We start from the raw sequence: 18,143 nt of genomic DNA on the forward strand, positions 1-18,143 counted from the left end.
CACACACACACACACACACACACACACACACACACACACACACACACACAGAACCACTTCAAGACCCCTTCATCCCCTCTAACCTCCGATACAGTTTCTCTACTGTAAATACTACTACTAATAATAATAATAATAATAATAATAATAAAATAAAATATGAATATGAATATGAATATCATTATTATTAATAATAATAATAATATTAATAATAATAAATCAATACAAATATATCTTAATTCTTCTTTCTTCTAGCATTATGACTGCCAACGGACCCTGACCCTAGCATAGATTACTTTTCTTGCTATGACTGATGGTTAGATCACTTACTTAGACAATTGTATTTGTTGTTATACGCTTTCAAAAAAGGCGTCTGTTAAATGCCAGAAATGTAAATGGATTGTAATGGAATTTCAAGAGATCTTAGCTGAACATCTCTCATACCTCCTCTTTTATACCTCATACCTCCTCTTTTAAAGTTGTAACAGAAGTTTATAAATAGTGTCTTGTGTGTCACGTTTTAAGAACGATTAGACAGAATCCTCTCAGAGATTGTGATGCTGAGCTAAAAACAGTTGAAAACACATCAACGTCAGTCTGTGTGACACCGCGGCGTATTGCAGTTCAGTTTAGAGTTCTCTGGAGAACCATGAGAATCTCAGACTAATCAGATCAAAGGAAGATTGCATCATATCTCTCCCTCTCTGTCAGTCTATACCTCTCAGTCCAACTCTCTCTCTCTCTCTCTCTCTCTCTCTCTCTCTCTCAGTATAATCTTGCCTATAAGAGGCATATGATATGATATCTGATACATTCGTGCTTTAAATACGTATAATCATCTTACACAGCATTTCCGGTTCTCTAACCTTGTTCATAGACACAGCCTCAAAATCAGTGTCCGGGGATGCTTTTTTCCAGCCCATCGTTTACACACTGATTAAAATAATGATAGGAAGATGGTTAGTTGACTATGGTGTGTTTGTGCTTGGCAGGAACAAAAGCCTTCACAGCCTAGCTTCACTGTCCATTAGCCTGGCTTCCCCTTGGTGTGGGGTGTGTGAGAGACAAAGGGTTAACACTTCCTCTGCCAGCCACTATCTGTAGCCTTCTCTGACACTGAGAGAGTGACTGGGCTACTGTAGCCTAGCCTGTAGCACTTTAAACCAATAACAGGTATACAGTAAGCATAACATAGCCTCTAAGCCTCCAGGACTGTGAACCCGTAACACGTACATGTACAGTAGCTTATCTGCTGTCAGTGTAAGCTTAGATAAAGCTTAGCCTCAGTGTGTAAACCCAAAAGAGGCTTGAGTGGAAAATCTCTGATCTCAGTGTCTCAGTCCACCTACCTATAGTCTGGTTTAATAGGCTTCATTGTGAGTATAGGGCTTGGCCTAGTCATGGTTAATGGGTGAGCCAGGGTTTCAGGCTAAACTACCTCAAAAACCTACAATGTTGGGGTGCTTAGGTGGCGTAGCGGGTTAAGCGCTGACCATGTAACCGCAGGGTTCCGGCCGGGGACATATCCTGTATGTCATCCCTCCTCTCTCTCTCACCCATCCTTCCTGTCTAAATCTTCACTGTAACTGTCAATAAAAATGAAAAATATGAGTGGGACTGCCCCACTCAGAAAAAATAACTTAACTAAATAACTACAATGTAGAAGGCTGAGAGTGACACTAAAAAGATTATTGTGGTCATATTAATTTGGAGTTACATGGATGTGAGTGAATCCTTCAACATTGTACATGTTATTGTTTCTAATCGTTTATGACATAACCTCTGCCAAATCCCACACAAACATGAACATCTATTCATAAAAGGAAAATACAGATGACAGCAGGCAAAGTGAGTAACCACAAACTGAGTAACAGCAACATTATAATGGATTAATGGGCAATGAGCGCATTTTTATGGAACAAAGAATACTACGCATAAAAGGATGACATATGAGATTATCACCACAGCACTATTTGATTGAAACTAGAAAATGAATAGGCCTATGTAACATAGGCTTTGTTCAATAATCCAATATATAAAAAAAGGCAAAGGCCCTATGTAAATATGAGCTTCCAGACTACTGACATCAGAGTCTTTGGATAGTGTATAGGGCTTTGGATATGGTTATTGGGGTGAGAGTATACATCTAGTCCATACAGAGGCAAAAATGTTTTATCTTTCAACATATTAAAATTATATTGTGTCTCACAATATCTCACGCAGCCCAGCCATAGGAAACTAAACTAGGCATCTATATATTTCTATGTATGTCTGTTCATTCATAATCCTAGACAGCCCCACTTGGACTGTTTCATAAGGGAAATGCCTTTTTTTGGTTCTTTTGTTTACGGATAGGCCTGCATTCATGGCACCTGCCAACAATTGCGATTAATGTAAAACGCGATTATAAGATTGTAAGACGCGACACCATTGCAACATATTCATATTGTGGGGAAATGTTTGTATTGAAGGCTCAATAAACGAACTATACGAAAACGTTGTGCATGGTGTCCAATACGCTTAAAGATGAGAGCAGGTGAGGGAGGCGATGACTCAATAAAAACATCAACAATCTCCGAATAGCGGGATGTCTCCAACAGCAGCAACGGGTACCAAATGGTTCTTTCTTTCGCCAATTACCCCCATATTGCGGGGCTCCATCACCCCCTTAAAAGCAAGCAACAGCAACAACCGTGTACCTGTTTGGACCTGGAGCTGGCTTTGATCCGTGTGTTGAGGACATCGTGCATGGTGATCTGGCTGTGGTTGTGCATATTACTGTATCTCAGACGGAGAGGGACGGTGTCCTCCTTCCCGACGAACCTGCTCGCATCACGCAGAGCCTTCGCGTTGGACAAGGCGTCTCCTGCACAGGGGAGAAAACACAGATTTTTAATGACTGCGATATTTTTCTCCTTGCTTAAAAAAAAGCACAGCATTGATTGAAGTGCAAACAAAAAAAACATGAACTCATTTCAAATCGTGGCTTTGAAATAGGCCAATGTTTCCAATATATAAATTAATAATACACCACCAATCTCTTTCATAAGGTAACAACATGCAAGCATAGAATCTGTTTATGTCGAGGTTCCAGGCTTACTTATCATAAGACTTGAATACGGGGTTGAATATTGAACCCCTGTGTTATTGGTAATATGCAGGCGCCATTCACCCATATTCCAGCAGAAGAGACCGCTATTCCGTTATAGTAAATACCTTACCATCTCGAGGCAAAGGACTGCTGGAGTGCACGGTGTACATCAGTCCGGCGTAGATGCACAAAAGGGAAATCCACCATCGCAGATACATCGTCACCTATTATTCTATGTTGAATTGAGGAAATACCCTAAATAAAACGATAATCCAAAAAATGGGACCTCAGGAGTCCTCCCGTCGCTGGAGGAGGGTCGGGTTCGAGGAGAGGCTGGGCTGCGAGCGCGCGCTAGTCGTCTGGTTAGCGCAGTCTCTCGCGCTGGTGGCCATCGGGGTGCTGGTGCTGCCCCTGCATTGAGACGCTCCCGCTGAACAACGCAGAGTGCATCTGAGCGCGCTGAGACTAGCCTACGGAACACCCAGTGGAGAGGGGAGAGAGGTGAGAGGGAGGGGAGAGGGGAGAGGAGGGGACACCTCCTTAAAATACATCAATATCCAGCGGCCCACTGCAGAAGCGCCTCATGCATAAACATAGGCGGACAGAGAGAGCAGGGTGTCGGGAACTGTAGTGTGCGCGCAATATCCTGACCGAAAAAAAAATCTTCTTGCCGCTTCTGCGCAAAATCACCAAATCACATATTCACACGGGATGGTCAGCATCAACAAACAGTAGGCCTTGGCCTGAATGTTAGAAAAAATAATAAATACAGTTGTAGACTCCTACATATTGTGCGACATATGCTTGTTTGGTCGTTTTTGGAATCTCTTGATCATATAATAAATATCTGTCAGTAGTGGATATTAGCCCATAATGATTATAATAGTATTTGCAAATCTTTCCAATTACGTTTTCTTTCTTTTTTTTTCATGGATGCTGTGGCAACAGGGGTCAATGTAAGGTCACCTTGATCATTATCGTTCAATATGGTTTATTAAACCACTCTCAATGAAGTTTCTATAGGCTAAATTAGAATTTGATTTCAATCAACTTGAGCGTTTTTTGCCTACTTCTCCTCTGGCCTGGCATACAACCAAACAACACAAGGTCCCCTGCATGGGATGTAGATGGGGTGCATCCACTGGTATACTGTACATCACTGGGTGCATCTTAATTGTCTAAAGTTAACTGTCTTTCTCTCCTCATTTCCCTTTTAGCCATATATCCGTTATCTTATTTAGCAAGGAGACACGGTCACTTTATTGAGATGAACCCAGCTGCTAAGTGCTAGAGTAGGGCTTGGCAAGGAGCACTGTCTTTTTCATAAACAAGGAACACAGGACAGCGCCATATTCATCTGTGCCATCCTACTACAGGACAGGCTACTGTAACTGAAGCATTCTGCAACGCTACCTGTGACATCATTTGATTTGCACAGCACTGTGTCCTAGATGGAAGGACAGTTCAGACTTTAAAACCTGCAGTCCAATGGCGTGATGCGTTCAGCAGGCTATGTAGACACTGGCACATAGAACCTGCAACTAGACTGCTAATTTGTAGATCCAGCACCTACAATACTGCCATTAAAATCAATCACACTTCTAATAGCAGTGTGGATCATCATTAGCAACTTGTACTGAATTGCATCCTTACCACTTCTTCATGAGTAATTGATGTCAGCACATCCCTGCTTCTGTTTGTACTCCAGATGCTAAGTAAGAATTGCAGCTCATATCACCAATGTCACAGCTAAGATAGTGAACCCTATTTGACCGTACTGAATGCATTTTAAAGCAATAAGGGAGAACTGCGGCACTATGGTAATATACCAAATGAAGGTAAACAAACAAGGAAAAGCAATCAAACTAATGCATTGCTTTTTCACTGAAGCAAAGGGTAATTCTACCCATATTCAGTATGGGCAAATGCAATTTCATCTTTATTACTGGTATGGAGGGAAGATATGGCAATTCTCTTTCTTGCTCTGTGTTCTAATGGCTTCAGCAGGGCTGTGTAGTGTGTGTGTGTGTGTGTGTGTGTGTGTATGTATATATATATATATATATATATATATATATATATATATATATATATATATATATATATATAAAATGAGATGGCACAGAGATATTACACATCTGATCATACAGTGGGGTGCAAGAATGTGGGCACCACCGTTACAATTAATCTCCAAGTGATTGAAAGCAAACCTGAACATTAAATGCTACCACCATCAAGGAAAAGGCTACAAAAAACTCTCGCAATCTCGCAAGTACCCATTTCCACTGCCAGAAACATCATCAGAAAAGGTTAGCTTTGTAAGAGGGATTTTGACTAGGGGTGCCCACATTTTTGCACCCCACTGTAATGGAGTACTCTCCGTGCTGTAACAAATATGGTGAGTGTCAAGAGCATCAGGGTAAGAGCTACAGTACTGTAGATGGTTAGGACGGACTTATACAGTTGATGACACTTACACATAGTTTTGAATGAAAGACAAACTACACAACCCCAATCACGGTTTAGGCATAGGCAGTCATCATTCATTTAACACAGACTATTTTTCAGTACATTACTTGGACATACAGTATAAGTAAATATAACAGCAATCCGATTAAAAGTAGTCTTGTTAAAAAAGTTCATGTAAAAGCTGCCACAGTTCAAATACAAAATCACTGACCTCCCCATCTCTCCCCTTCTGAAGGACACTTATTCCTTCATGTAAATCACAAGACATTCAAGGAAAACAGTGTCAGTATAGGTCACTACAGGTAGAGAGGCTCCCAAAGATCCCCTCTGGCACCTGAAGGTTGACAAGCTAGATGTTTTTGTCCATGAAATAAGTTCATTGTAGTAGTCATAAATATAGTGGAACAGATATTGGGCCGTTTGTGGTGTTGGTAATCCAAGTGTATCTCTGGGTTACATTAAAGGCTCGACCATGAGTTGCCCATGTAACCAAGCTAGTCCAATGCCCACAGCATACTCAAGCAGCCATCATTCAACAATTGGCTGTGAATGTCACAAAACACTAGTGGGCTACTGTGGCTTTGCAGGCATCTATTATGAATAAAGGAGAATAGAGCTCAACATGCCCTTCCCCCCTCTTCCCTAATTGTCAAAGCCATGGAATTCCATGCCAATGTCCTCCTCACTGGACTGGAAAATCTGCCAGAGGTTCAGTGGGTAGCTGCTTGCAGAATGACTGGATTTTGTGGAACCCAGAGTCGTCTGCTTGTCCACTCTCCGTCTCCTCCTTTTGAAATCCCTGACCCTCCTCTGTAATGTCCTGACTAAAGGAGAAGTGCTGTGCACGTGTGTGTCACTCCTGTCACCGCCCGATAAACATACAACATCCCCAGGAAGAGTATCACCAGCTGACACACGGCAGACCCTCTCACACTCCTCCAAAGGTAGTGGTGGATCCTGGTGATTTCCCAAAGACACCAACACCTCGTGTTGGTTTGAGGTAGCCATTAGGCTGTTCATAAGAACACCGCACTGTAAATCATCTCTGTGATTAAGTAAAGAATTGTAGTTTCTGTCCATATGAGTTCTTTCGCTCTCCTGGTCAACGTGTGAGAGTCTTTGGTTGGTGTCTGGGCCACAGGAAGAGGGATCCCCCCTAGATGGGTCTCTCTCCACCTTAGATCTGAATGTCTGACCCAGCCTAGCCCTCTGAGTGCATGTGGATGGGGATTCCTGCCTACAGGGTTGCTTGCGGGAGAGCGTTCTGTGCTTGGGCCGGTGTTTGTCTGGGACATTGTCACAGTTCTTCCTTTCCCCCTCGCTGTGGGGAAGAGGGATGCCATTGCGTTTCCGAGAGTGTTCTTTAGGGTTTTTCAAGCGGTTTTCCAAACTTAGAGAAGCCTGTGGCTCCACAGTATCAGACCAAATGGAAAGCTGCCCTCCTTCAGTCCCTTTAGTATCCACACCTCCCTCCATCGTTGGCCCATTACACATAATCGTGGAGGATATACTGCACTTGGGCCTGTTGGAACCAAACACATACCAAGACGGTGATTAGCTAAGCACAGAAAATAAGGACAAAAAGGAATCTTAGCAGTAGCTTTGATCAAAGTTTGGTTTTAGCAGGACTCAACACTACCTTTTGGTTTGTGTTTTAATGGGTATGAAACTGGGAGGCAGCTGCGAGACGAGTCTGTCCACCACAAGGTACTCATCACTCCTGGAGAACGCTCTGTGCCGATCACCCTGGAGATGCTGAAGGAATAAACAGAGGAATCCATATATTCGAACGCCTGCTTATAAGCTTCTTACATTTAGAAATAGTTATTCCAAAAAATGGAATTGATGAATTAGGTATACAAGGCCAATAAGGCATATAACAAGTTTATAGGCACTAACATGCTCTTTTATAGTGGGTCTATAATAACACACACCATTTTGATGTTGTCATATTTCAACAAGCAGCACTCGCAGTAGCCTCCTCGTTTCTTGTCTCTGTTCTTCCTGGGTCTGGCCTGCCCTCTCACCTCACTGGCTGAGGCTCCTCTGTTCCTGAGACACCCATTGGTTGGATAGAAATTGTTCAAAGCTCAATCACAACACATTGCCTAGCACACTGAAGTTACCAGTTACAATCAAATGTGGGATATAAAGGGGGTGATACACTTTGTGATGGTTTCCAGCTCTAGCAGGTGAGGTTCAGTGAATTAGACTTACCTGTGTTCTTTAGGTTTCTTCACATTGTGGACCTTATCCCCGTCCACATAGAATGGACTGCAGGGAGGAGCTGACCTTAGGTTGAACTCGGGCATGTTTGGCATTGCCAGACAGATTGGCCGGTAATGTCTGGAGAAGAAAAAAAAGAGAGAAATGGATGCTTTATTAGATGCTCAAACACAACGTAAGAGATATGTAAATTATGTAAGAGAAGCAGAATCTACTCGTATGAATATTAAAATGCTAATGATGCATCACATCAAAGCAGGCCTATTCATCTCCTCTCCATCTGAACTGACCTTAAAATAAAGGATGTGACCATTTACCAGTCCAGTGGTTTTATATCAGTACAGGTGGAGAAGAGGAGAAGAGACAAAGCCACTTGGCAACTACTATTCACTAGGCAACCTAGTGGTAGCAAAATGCAGTCTTTCTTTCACAGGCTCACCTGCTTGAGTCTTCTATCTTCACAAAAGGCTTACGGATTCTTCCCCCTGGACAAAACACAAAACAAAAAGCATGAGACAGTTCACTAAATCAGTGTTTCTCAACACCTAGTATGTGGCCGATGCCAATCCATTGGCTATGGAAAGCAGGAAACTTTACCCTTGAGTTTCTGAAAGGCTGGTTTTCCTGACGGTTCGGCTTTGGCCTGCAAAATAAATGAATAAGCATCATGACATATACATCACGTTTTTCATACACTTACAGGGCTGTCAAAATATAAGTACGGAAATACAACTTACACTTTTTCTGACAGCAGCAGTGGGTGCAGTGCATTGTGTGCCAACATTATTTTTCTTCTTTTCGATATAAGCTAATATATCTGTAATTGCAAATAAATACATATTAACATTTATATATTTCTCATTCGTTTCATCAGCATCACCTCTACCTCTACTACGAGGTTATGGGTCCTGTATCTAGATTGTATTGGTAGCCAATCCATCGAGGAATGAGATCACATGATGAAGACTGTTCAGTGAAGAGTTCTGTTGTTTTAGTCCAAACAAAGTGTTTCCTAAGATCTGGTGTCAGGTAGGCCACTGGCCTTTACGTGCCTATTTCACGTTTGGTTTGTTTATTAAGGATATGGTTTGGTTTGGTTTGTTTATTAAGGATATGCACATGTTTGACACTATTAGAACATTTTGTATATGCAGGTTTTCATAGTCAGTGTGGCCAGCAGGGGTTGCGACACACTAAACAAAATGTTTGACCTTTAAAAGTAAGATTATAATAGGATGGTTTTAAACATTAGATAGAGAGGATACCATCAATGTAGAGGATTTTCACTCCCCACTCCAGAGCATTTGACAGGATCTTGTTGATCTGTATCCTCTCCTAGAGGAACACACACAAAAACAAATGTCTTAACTGAAATCCTGAAAGACAATAGGCCTACATGCTTTTCCTGAGGTGAGATGTAATGTTTAGGTGACAAGTTAACTTGGCAAACTAATTAGCAAGAAGAATGTTAAACAAACCTGTTTTTTCACCACTCTCTCCACCAAAGACTTCCCTCTACTCGTGACCACCTGTGAAATAGCAGAGAGAGAAAAAGGTTTTCATTATTAATTGCCATCTGGGCAGCCAATTTTCCCCCAAAATATCCACATGAGAGGTAGAAAGAGAGACAAGAGAATGGTCTCACGGTATCGGCTTGGCCCTGGGAGTTCCCTTTGACACTGTCCCTGTGGCCGTGAGTGACGGGGTTGAGGTGGGGCTGAGGGGAGCTGTGTCCAGAGTCAGGGCTGGGGACAGGCGAGTCTCGGCTCAGACATCTCACATACCTGGCTTCCTTCTTATTAGTCACCAGGTACTTAATCTCTTTACTGAAGAACTTCTCAACAATCTGAGTGACAGAGGAGAACATTCAGGGTAAAAAATCTTGGGAGAAAACATTTAGTAAGGAAGAAAGAAGCCAAATGAACCACACTGTCATTTCTAAAACATTTGTTTATTTGAATACTTTTATAGTAAAAAGAGAGAAAATAATACTGTAAAGTCAACTTAAGAGAACAGACCTAACAAACAATGTTTGAGCATTGCCACCAAATGTATTGCTATTGTATGAACAGAAACTACTGTCAACATGCAGATAAATAATAAACATAAATAAACATGTGCAAGTGTAGCATTTACTTACCCCTCCCAATGTTTTGATGTCATTCTCTAATGTCTCTCCCCTTTTATTAGATGGCAAATCTAGGTAAAATACTCTCCCGATGAAAGGTTTGTTTTGGGTAGAAGAGGATTCAGTCTTGGCTCGACCCTTCGGAGTTGGCTTGTGCACATTACCAGCAACTTTTGGATCTGAAAGAGTTTGTAATAATCTTTAGGACTATAACAAATACACTTTGTTAATAATAATAATAATAATAATAATAATAATAATAATAAAATGACATCAAGAGGTATTATCTGATAAACCAAACAACTGTATTGACAGAGCGTTCAGCTTTGCAGAAAAGTCAGAAGAAATGCACATGTGTATGTATGTAATGTATGTATACCTTGAAAACGGGGTTTTGCAGACTTTTGGACACGTCTAGGTTTCATTTTATTCCGTCGTTTTCATTGGAAAGAAGGTTCTGTCCTGTGGTGCAAAGAAATAATATATGCTTTAAACAATGGGTTAGGGTTTAGTATGTAAACAAGTAAATATATAGCCTAAATATTATAAACAAGCCTACTGAGGACAACTATTTATCCGTAAGCACAGACTACCTACCCTTAAGCACAGTCACTTTATTCAATACTAGCTATTTACTACCTCTACCATCTACTGCCACCGAGTCATGGTATTTATATCATTTTTTGCAGTACCACTATTGTATTGCTGAATTTGCCTCTTGTCTTATGTATTTTTTTAAAAATAATTATTGCCACTTCTTTTATTTGTCTTACATGTCTCTTCTCTTGTCGCTTCAATGTCGAGGAATCGATAAGAATGTTACTTTCTTATACTTGTATAACAAGAGACCTGAAACTTCAACAGTAGCACAAAGTTTACCAAACAACCGGTGACGAGGAATAACAAAACAAAAACAATTCGTTAAAACAAACTATTTCAATGGCAGCATTGTCAATACGGAATGGAAGTGGCTTGCGATCTTATTTAGATACCTTGTCGTTAGCTTATCAACAAAACAACATCACAGCGAAACTCAAAAACAACTGACCATTTTTTAAACTACACGGACACACAGCTGAACTAGCAGCTAGCTTGTAGCCACCATAGCACGTTTGAAAACGTGTTGCGTTGGTTAGGTAAAACTTACCTAGTGAGAGTCAACAGGGTTGTAAAAGAAATATCTCAACAGGTTAACATGTGTTACAACTGACTCGCCATGTTCGTTATGACCAACAGTGTAATACACAACTTGTTTGTGTTTTTCCTATGTTAGTTTACATTGCCATCGTACTTCCGAGTTGTGCAAAAATAATTTCTTCTTTCCCGCTTCAAATCAAACGAAGAACTACAAATCCCAGATGACAGGGAGATGACGTATGACTGCTCTGATGAATACAAAAAAAGGGGTGTCGCTGTTGAAAGCTAACTTTGCTTTCGAAAATTAAGTTTCAATACTTTTCTTTGTATCGTTGATGATAACGGAGTAAATATTAAAACATCCGTTCAGGTTTTTATTTTATTTTTTATTGATTTTAAACTCATAATGATATCATATAGCATGATACTATTTCAGGAATTGAATCCCCAAAGTCTCCGAGCAAAGAATGTGCTTCGGTGAAAATCAAAATATCTATACAAATGTCATGTGGTGTTGTGTAAGATTCTGTACCAGTTAGCTGTCAATCATGAACCCGTGTGTGCACTAGAACAGCTTCATTTGAAGCAAGGTTACAGCAGATAGTTTACACAGAAGAATCTGCAAGATTAATATGAATAACGGGACATGAATTTGAGCTTGAATGGTTTTGGATTCAGCCGCTGTCAGTAGGCAGTAGCATTAGGCCCACTGCTGCGAAACAGAAGATTGTGCCACTGCCTGGCACTTTCTAGTGCTAGCTAGCTAGCTACTGACGTTAATTCAGAGGCATTTTAATATGGTTCAAGGGCTTGGTTTGCAGTTGATAGAGAACATAGATAGAAAACGAATGGAAAGCAAGAGGCTTGTGTCCACGGTGGAAGAGTTTGTTCTTATTGGAATTCCTGAGTCTAGGTAAGTTAGAATATACTTTATTGTCGTTGTACAGTTGTGTTGCCTATACAATGAAATAGTAGTGGTTCTTCTGAAGGTGCAAAAACAGAAAACATATTCACATATTCACAAACATATACACATATAACATATCACAAATATTACACACTAGACAATTAAAAAGCGAAAATGCTATAAAACAAGCTAAGAGACATTAGTAAATACGCTATTTTCAAATTACCACTTGGCCCTTCCATTGACAACCACATAAGTCATTGATTAAAATTCTTTCCAGAGTATTGAATCTGAATCTGAAATGTTTTTTATTGATCTTCTCGTCAGGCATTAAGATGAGTGGCCCTGCGCCCGCAGCCAATGGGATCACGCCGCTCCAGCAGATGACGGCGTCCTGCTCCGGGGCCATCCTGACGTCACTTTTGGGTGAGCGTCTGAGATAGGCAACAGTTATCCAATCAAATGTCACCATTGTAGTCTGTCCCTAAACTACCTGTTAACAGACAGACATGCTTTCAATACACTACACTGACAGAGGGATTTATTTAGAGCCAGGTTTGAATGTGGGAGTAGAGAGAATGGAATGGCCTGCCAAGAGTCCAGACCTCAACCCAATTGAACACTTGTGAGATCAGCTTGTAGTGTGTTAGAGTGACCAACACAAGCACGCTGGCTCACCTGCAATGACTCCTGGTTGAGGAATGGAATGCCATCCCACAGAAACGTGTTGTTGTCTATCTACTGATACAATCATCCAATCCACCAAACAACTCAAAACAAGAGTTAATACCAACAGGAGAATACACTGTTTAGCATTGGCAGAGAATTTTGGCAAATTTTACAGCTACCCACATAATCAGCTGTGCTGGTCATCCCACAAATGCATGATCCTGTGATGATCCAAATGCATGATCATGCATGAAGTTGGACATCATTGTAATGGTAAATCAATAGGCTTTCCAATGATATAAAACACAATGCCAATTAGCATTGTAACAACAGAGAAATAATCGACCAAACACAAAGACACATCTCTAGATCGAATGTGCTAAGTAAATATTAATTTCAGAACACTGACATAAGATTCCATGGACATGGACATATGATTCTATGGAAATATTATATTTCAATATTGATGTTTTACCATTGTATGTTTTCAGTCACTCCTTTGGATGTTGTGAAGATCAGACTTCAGGCTCAGAAAAGTCCCTTCCCCAAAGGTAAATAAGAAATGGCATTTAATTTAGGCTCAACACACACTTTCAGAAATTGGGCCATCACTGAGTTAATACCATGTTTCCAACTCTTTTCCAGGGAAATGCTTTGTGTACTGCAATGGCCTTATGGACCACTTATGTGTGTGTGTAAATGGCAACACCAAAGCATGGTACAAAGCTCCTGGTCACTTCAATGGCACCCTGGTAAATACCACACACACAGCCTCACTGAAAGTTTGAAAAAAAATATCTGAATAGGAGTGACATATCTGAACAGTTCTATTTCGTGGAGCTCCGCCCCATAGGGCGAACGAATGACAGAGGCCACCCCATTAGAGGAGACATTTTAAAGTTTCAGTCATTGGCTACCTAGGTAGCGGGGTAAACCAATAGGAGCAGAGCTCCCCTTTGGGGCTCCGCTCCACTCATAGAACTGGAGTCTACCTCCAGTAACTTTCGGACTCCATATAAATAATATTCAAGGCCTACCTCCCAGGATTTATTAGGTGTCATAAGTGGTTGAATGTTAATTCAGAATATACCAATCCAGAGTTAGAGCTGCCATTTTGTGTCTATGGTTCATCTAAAAGAAGAGGATGAAGAAGAGGCTAACGTGGTTAAACTCTTCCATCTTTGCAGGATGCCTTCATTAAGATAGTCCGTGTGGAAGGAATAACGTCATTATGGAGCGGTCTCCCTCCAACCCTGTGAGTCTGAAGTCTAGTGTTTTTATGCCTCATTACTAATTCATCCTATTTGTTCTCCGTCAAAGATGATTTATGTTGAATTGTGTCTTGAGTGGTTGGGCCACTGATTCAGCACCGTCATGCCTATCGATAATACATTTTTTAATGTTTGTTTCCCTCTTACATTATGCTCATTTGAATGGACTGATTTTGCAGAGTCATGGTTTATTGATATTTAATTTGTTATTAATTTATTGTGGTAATAACAGATTTTTAGAATGTCATGCTTTGCATATGATTGATTTTGTTAATGTGGGATGGTGGATGTTTATGAAGTGATTGTTTGCGGTTTGTAATGGTTTGTAATTTGCAGTGTCATGGCGGTGCCGGCTACTGTGATCTACTTCACATGTTACGAACAGCTATGTGCGGCCCTGAGGGTCAGGATGGGCTCCCACACAGAGGAGGCCCCTCTCCTAGCAGGAGCCATCGCCAGAGGTGAGCTGACCTCTGAACTAGGGCCGCACAGGTCACCACGTAGCTAGTCTGGGATCCAGGAAACATCTCAATATCTCACTAAACAACTTACTTTTCATGGGTAAGGAGGCAATTAATGAATGTTAGTTAACAGCCACACACAGTCTGATTGATGTGCTATGCAGATCCACCATAGGACCCAAGCAAAGGAGAGTAGACAAGTAAGGAAGTTATTCATTAGTATTTGGACTCGGCCCCATTCCATTTAAGCACTGGACAGCATCGTTTTAGTGGAAGAGACGAGACAACAACAGAGCTGATTAGTGTGTTAGTGGGCTCAATGGATAGTCTGAACTGTGGGCATATTATATTGTGACAGTGTTCTCTCTCTCTGTCCGTCAGTGGGCTCTGCGACAGTGATCAGTCCGTTGGAGTTGATCCGTACCCAGCTGCAGGCTCAGAAACAGTCCTACAAGGAGCTGAGTAATGTCATCCGCTCTGCAGTACAAACCGAGGGCTGGCTCTCACTATGGAGGGGCTGGGGACCCACGCTGCTGAGAGACGTGCCCTTCTCAGGTACAACCTGTCCGTTGATTTACTGTTCCCGTGTTGCTCTGCTGCTAGCTATGTTTATACTGTATATTTCTCTGTATTTGAATTTTGTAACTGTTTTTTTAATTTGTTGTACGGCGACCTTGAGTGCCTTGAAAGGCGCCTTATAAAATAAATGTATTATTATTATTATTACAACACTCTGGCTACAAGCCATGTACAGATATAACTATGAGAACAAGCTAACATGGTGTCCATTGTGTGTCTGTCCGTTCGTCTGTCCGTCCCCCTCCCCCCAGCCATGTACTGGTATAACTATGAGAAGGGGAAGGGGTGGCTGTGTGAACAGTATGGTGCTAGAGAGCCCACATTTGCCATCACCTTTATTGCTGGAGCAATGTCAGGATCAGTGAGTACACTCCTTTTCACTCCTTCTCTCTGCTTTGCCGACACTTTTTTGTCAGCAAAGCTCTCAAATATTGTATTACACAGCACCAGTTGTAATTTCCATTGTGCTGAGTTGACTGGTGTTATTGCACCCTTCACAGCTAGAGAACAGCTTGATCAATTTGTCCCATTTCAGCTTTGAAATGGACAGCATGCATGTTTGACAACATTATTATTACCATGACCCTTTCTTGTGCCATAATGTTTTCCTTTAGATCGCATCCATAGTAACGCTACCCTTCGATGTCGTGAAGACCAGGAGGCAGGTGGAGCTTGGGGAACTCCAGGCAATGAATTGTGAGTTTAGAACTTAGTGCAGTGTGCAAGGTGTGATGTGTGGTGATGTATGTCAAGTTGTGATGTGTGGTGATGTATGTCAAGTTGTGATGTGTTGTGATGTATGTCAAGTTGTGATGTGTTGTGATGTATGTCAAGCTGTGATGTGTGGTGATGTATGTAAAGCTGTGATGCGTTGTGATGTATGTCAAGTTTAGATGTGTTGTGATGTTTGTCAAGCTGTGATGTATTGTGATGTTTGTCAAGTAATGGGTGCGTATAAATGTTGTGGTGTATTTAGGTTAGGATGTGGTGTGTCACTGTATAATGTTTTGTGTAAAAAGAAAATGGAAAATAAATAAAAAATCTTACAAAAAAAAAAAAAAAAAAACTTAGTGCAGTGGTGTACTGGTTTCATCTTGAATAAATGCCTAGTATATGTTTGATTTCTGAACATCAACACTCACTGAAGAATACTTTGATACAGGGAAGCATTAGAACACATGATCACTAGATTAATCCTATTTGTTAAACTTTGTCATCTGTTGTTGAATCAGTCTATGTTGAATCGGTATATTTCTCCATGGATCTCTTTTGATCAGTTTTTTAATGAAATAGCTTTGAGGATCTGTGGTAACTTGTAATTGTTGATGTGATGAATGGGATCCCTAAGGGATCTGTTGTAGAATGAGAATACATATGATTCTGTTGTTGTGATGTCTCTCCGCAGTGTCGTCGTCCTCCTCCTCCACCCTGAGTGTGATGAGGAGGATCGTGGCTCAGAACGGCGTGGGCGGTCTGTTTGCAGGTAGACTCGTTCAAAGGGAAAGTTCACCCAAATGACACTACAACTGCGACCCTTCAATGCAAGATGTAAAATTAACAAATCATCTGTTGATTTTCGATATTCTCTCACCCAGGTTTTCTGCCCAGGCTGATAAAAGTGGCTCCAGCCTGTGCCATTATGATCAGCTCATATGAGTTTGGGAAAGCCTTCTTCCGCCAGCGCAACCAGGAGAAGCTACTGGTCCCGTTCCAGACCTAACCAAGCCCTTTACCCCCTTATACTCCAATACATTCATACATACTGACAAAGTGGTCAAGTCCAGTGTGTAAGCTCAGCACTAACAAAATGGCAGAAAATGCTAGTGGAAGTTGAATGCCACACCAGGAAATACTGGCAGATTTGAAAACAAAATGGAAGAAAATTAAAAAACCTCTATGCAAATTGTATTTTTTTAGTAGTTCACTTCCTCATACTATGTTGCACATTAACAACATTATTATTATTTTAATTTCATGTTCAGCTTTTACCATATTCTATAGGAAGATATATCATAGTGAAAATGCATAATTTCATGTGTAGTATATATTTTGTCAATAGTCATACTCTCAAATCTTGAAGTTCTTTGCAGTTTTGAGAACATCAACAACTACTGAGAAGAACCAATACATTTTCCTTGTTCCCATGTTGAAATGTGTATGTTTGATAAGTGCATTTAACATCATGACCTGCAGGTGGCGTCCATAGCTTGTATGAATAGTCCTAAATCCAACCTCTCACCAGAGGGGTATTCCAGTAACGTTGATGGAATACCCCTGTTTTATTTAGGGAATGGGAATATCTGTTCATGCTTGGGATCCAATATATATATAGAGAGAGAAGGGAAGTGTTATTGTTGGGGGAATGGTGCCAATTGATATTGATTAGTGGAGATTCAGTTCTACTACCAAAATATCTTCATTAAATCACTCTACATCAAATGTAGAATAATCAACTATGTGCACTTGTTTTCAAATTGAGGCATGAGATGAGGCAATTCACTTAATTGGTGGATAAATCCTGATCCCAATGTGCTGTGACTGTGATGCTGTGATGTTTTCCACCTTTATACAAAATGACCTTATACCGGTAATTAAAATCTAATTGAACATCGAACCATGTTGAATCCATCATTTCATCACATAAATGAAAATGTTTTTAGTTTTTTTGATGATTGGGTAGTCAATGCACAAGACACTCACTGTATTGGTGAGTACAGTTGTTTATTCAAAATGACAGGATAAAAAGGTGAATGCAATAAAACATCTATGTGCAAATGACAGCAGGAATGAGCTGAATGTGAAGAATAAAGTCAGCATTTGTTATCAATATTAATGATATGAATCATAATGATATGGATCATGAACCATGCCTGTCTACTCTGAAATTGTTACTTTTTCTTTTTTAACCCCTGATAGACTGGACAGGTCTAAGCACAGGAATAGGAAACTCCACTTAGCTGAATGACAGGGTAGATGATTCCACCCCTTCTCTCTTTATCGGTCCACTACAGCAGGAAGAAATTAGGGGAAGGCATTTTTTAAGGCCCAGGGAAAAAGTAAACAGTTAACCCTATTAATGTGTGTACAATACATTGCACACATAACACACTCAAAATACTCTCCCTCTGTGTGTGTAATACTAAACCTCAAAGACAGCACATTCAAACTCACCCCACATGCCTGATCGAGAGCAAACATTTCCTGAGAA

General features: G+C 40.7%; 3 protein-coding genes across 3 annotated transcripts in view; 1 reads left to right on the forward strand and 2 right to left on the reverse strand.

The window, feature by feature from the left end:
* adam22 (ADAM metallopeptidase domain 22) overlaps positions 1 to 3,306 on the reverse strand; it is a gene marked incomplete at both ends in the record, with an annotated part of 58,138 nt that extends 54,832 nt beyond the window's left edge. Inside the window, 2 exons of the mRNA XM_080540915.1 lie at positions 2,697 to 2,863; positions 3,219 to 3,306. Of these exons, the coding sequence (XP_080397041.1) occupies positions 2,697 to 2,863; positions 3,219 to 3,306 (255 nt within the window). The remainder of the gene's footprint in view (positions 1 to 2,696; positions 2,864 to 3,218) is intronic.
* A 69-nt stretch (positions 3,307 to 3,375) lies between these two features.
* On the reverse strand, positions 3,376 to 11,129 carry dbf4 (DBF4-CDC7 kinase regulatory subunit; the record flags this gene model as incomplete). The annotated part of the gene is made up of 14 exons (XM_080540592.1): positions 3,376 to 3,518; positions 6,799 to 6,878; positions 6,981 to 7,079; positions 7,197 to 7,312; positions 7,492 to 7,618; positions 7,775 to 7,903; positions 8,223 to 8,268; positions 8,381 to 8,426; positions 8,521 to 8,600; positions 9,049 to 9,118; positions 9,262 to 9,312; positions 9,429 to 9,629; positions 9,924 to 10,090; positions 11,123 to 11,129. The coding sequence occupies 14 exons, from the start codon at positions 11,127 to 11,129 to the stop codon at positions 3,376 to 3,378; spliced, it is 1,362 nt and encodes a 453-aa protein (XP_080396718.1).
* A 485-nt stretch (positions 11,130 to 11,614) lies between these two features.
* slc25a40 (solute carrier family 25 member 40) lies at positions 11,615 to 17,537 on the forward strand. Its single transcript, XM_080540635.1, has 11 exons — positions 11,615 to 11,961; positions 12,283 to 12,381; positions 13,116 to 13,175; positions 13,270 to 13,376; positions 13,812 to 13,879; positions 14,232 to 14,356; positions 14,738 to 14,911; positions 15,187 to 15,296; positions 15,550 to 15,631; positions 16,341 to 16,418; positions 16,531 to 17,537. The coding sequence occupies exons 2-11, from the start codon at positions 12,291 to 12,293 to the stop codon at positions 16,653 to 16,655; spliced, it is 1,020 nt and encodes a 339-aa protein (XP_080396761.1). The 5' UTR covers positions 11,615 to 11,961; positions 12,283 to 12,290; the 3' UTR covers positions 16,656 to 17,537.
* Positions 17,538 to 18,143: the final 606 nt, after the last annotated feature.

This window comes from Nansenia antarctica, assembly GCF_963989245.1.
Source record: "Nansenia antarctica genome assembly, chromosome: 10".
Classification (NCBI taxonomy): domain Eukaryota; kingdom Metazoa; phylum Chordata; class Actinopteri; order Argentiniformes; family Microstomatidae; genus Nansenia; species Nansenia antarctica.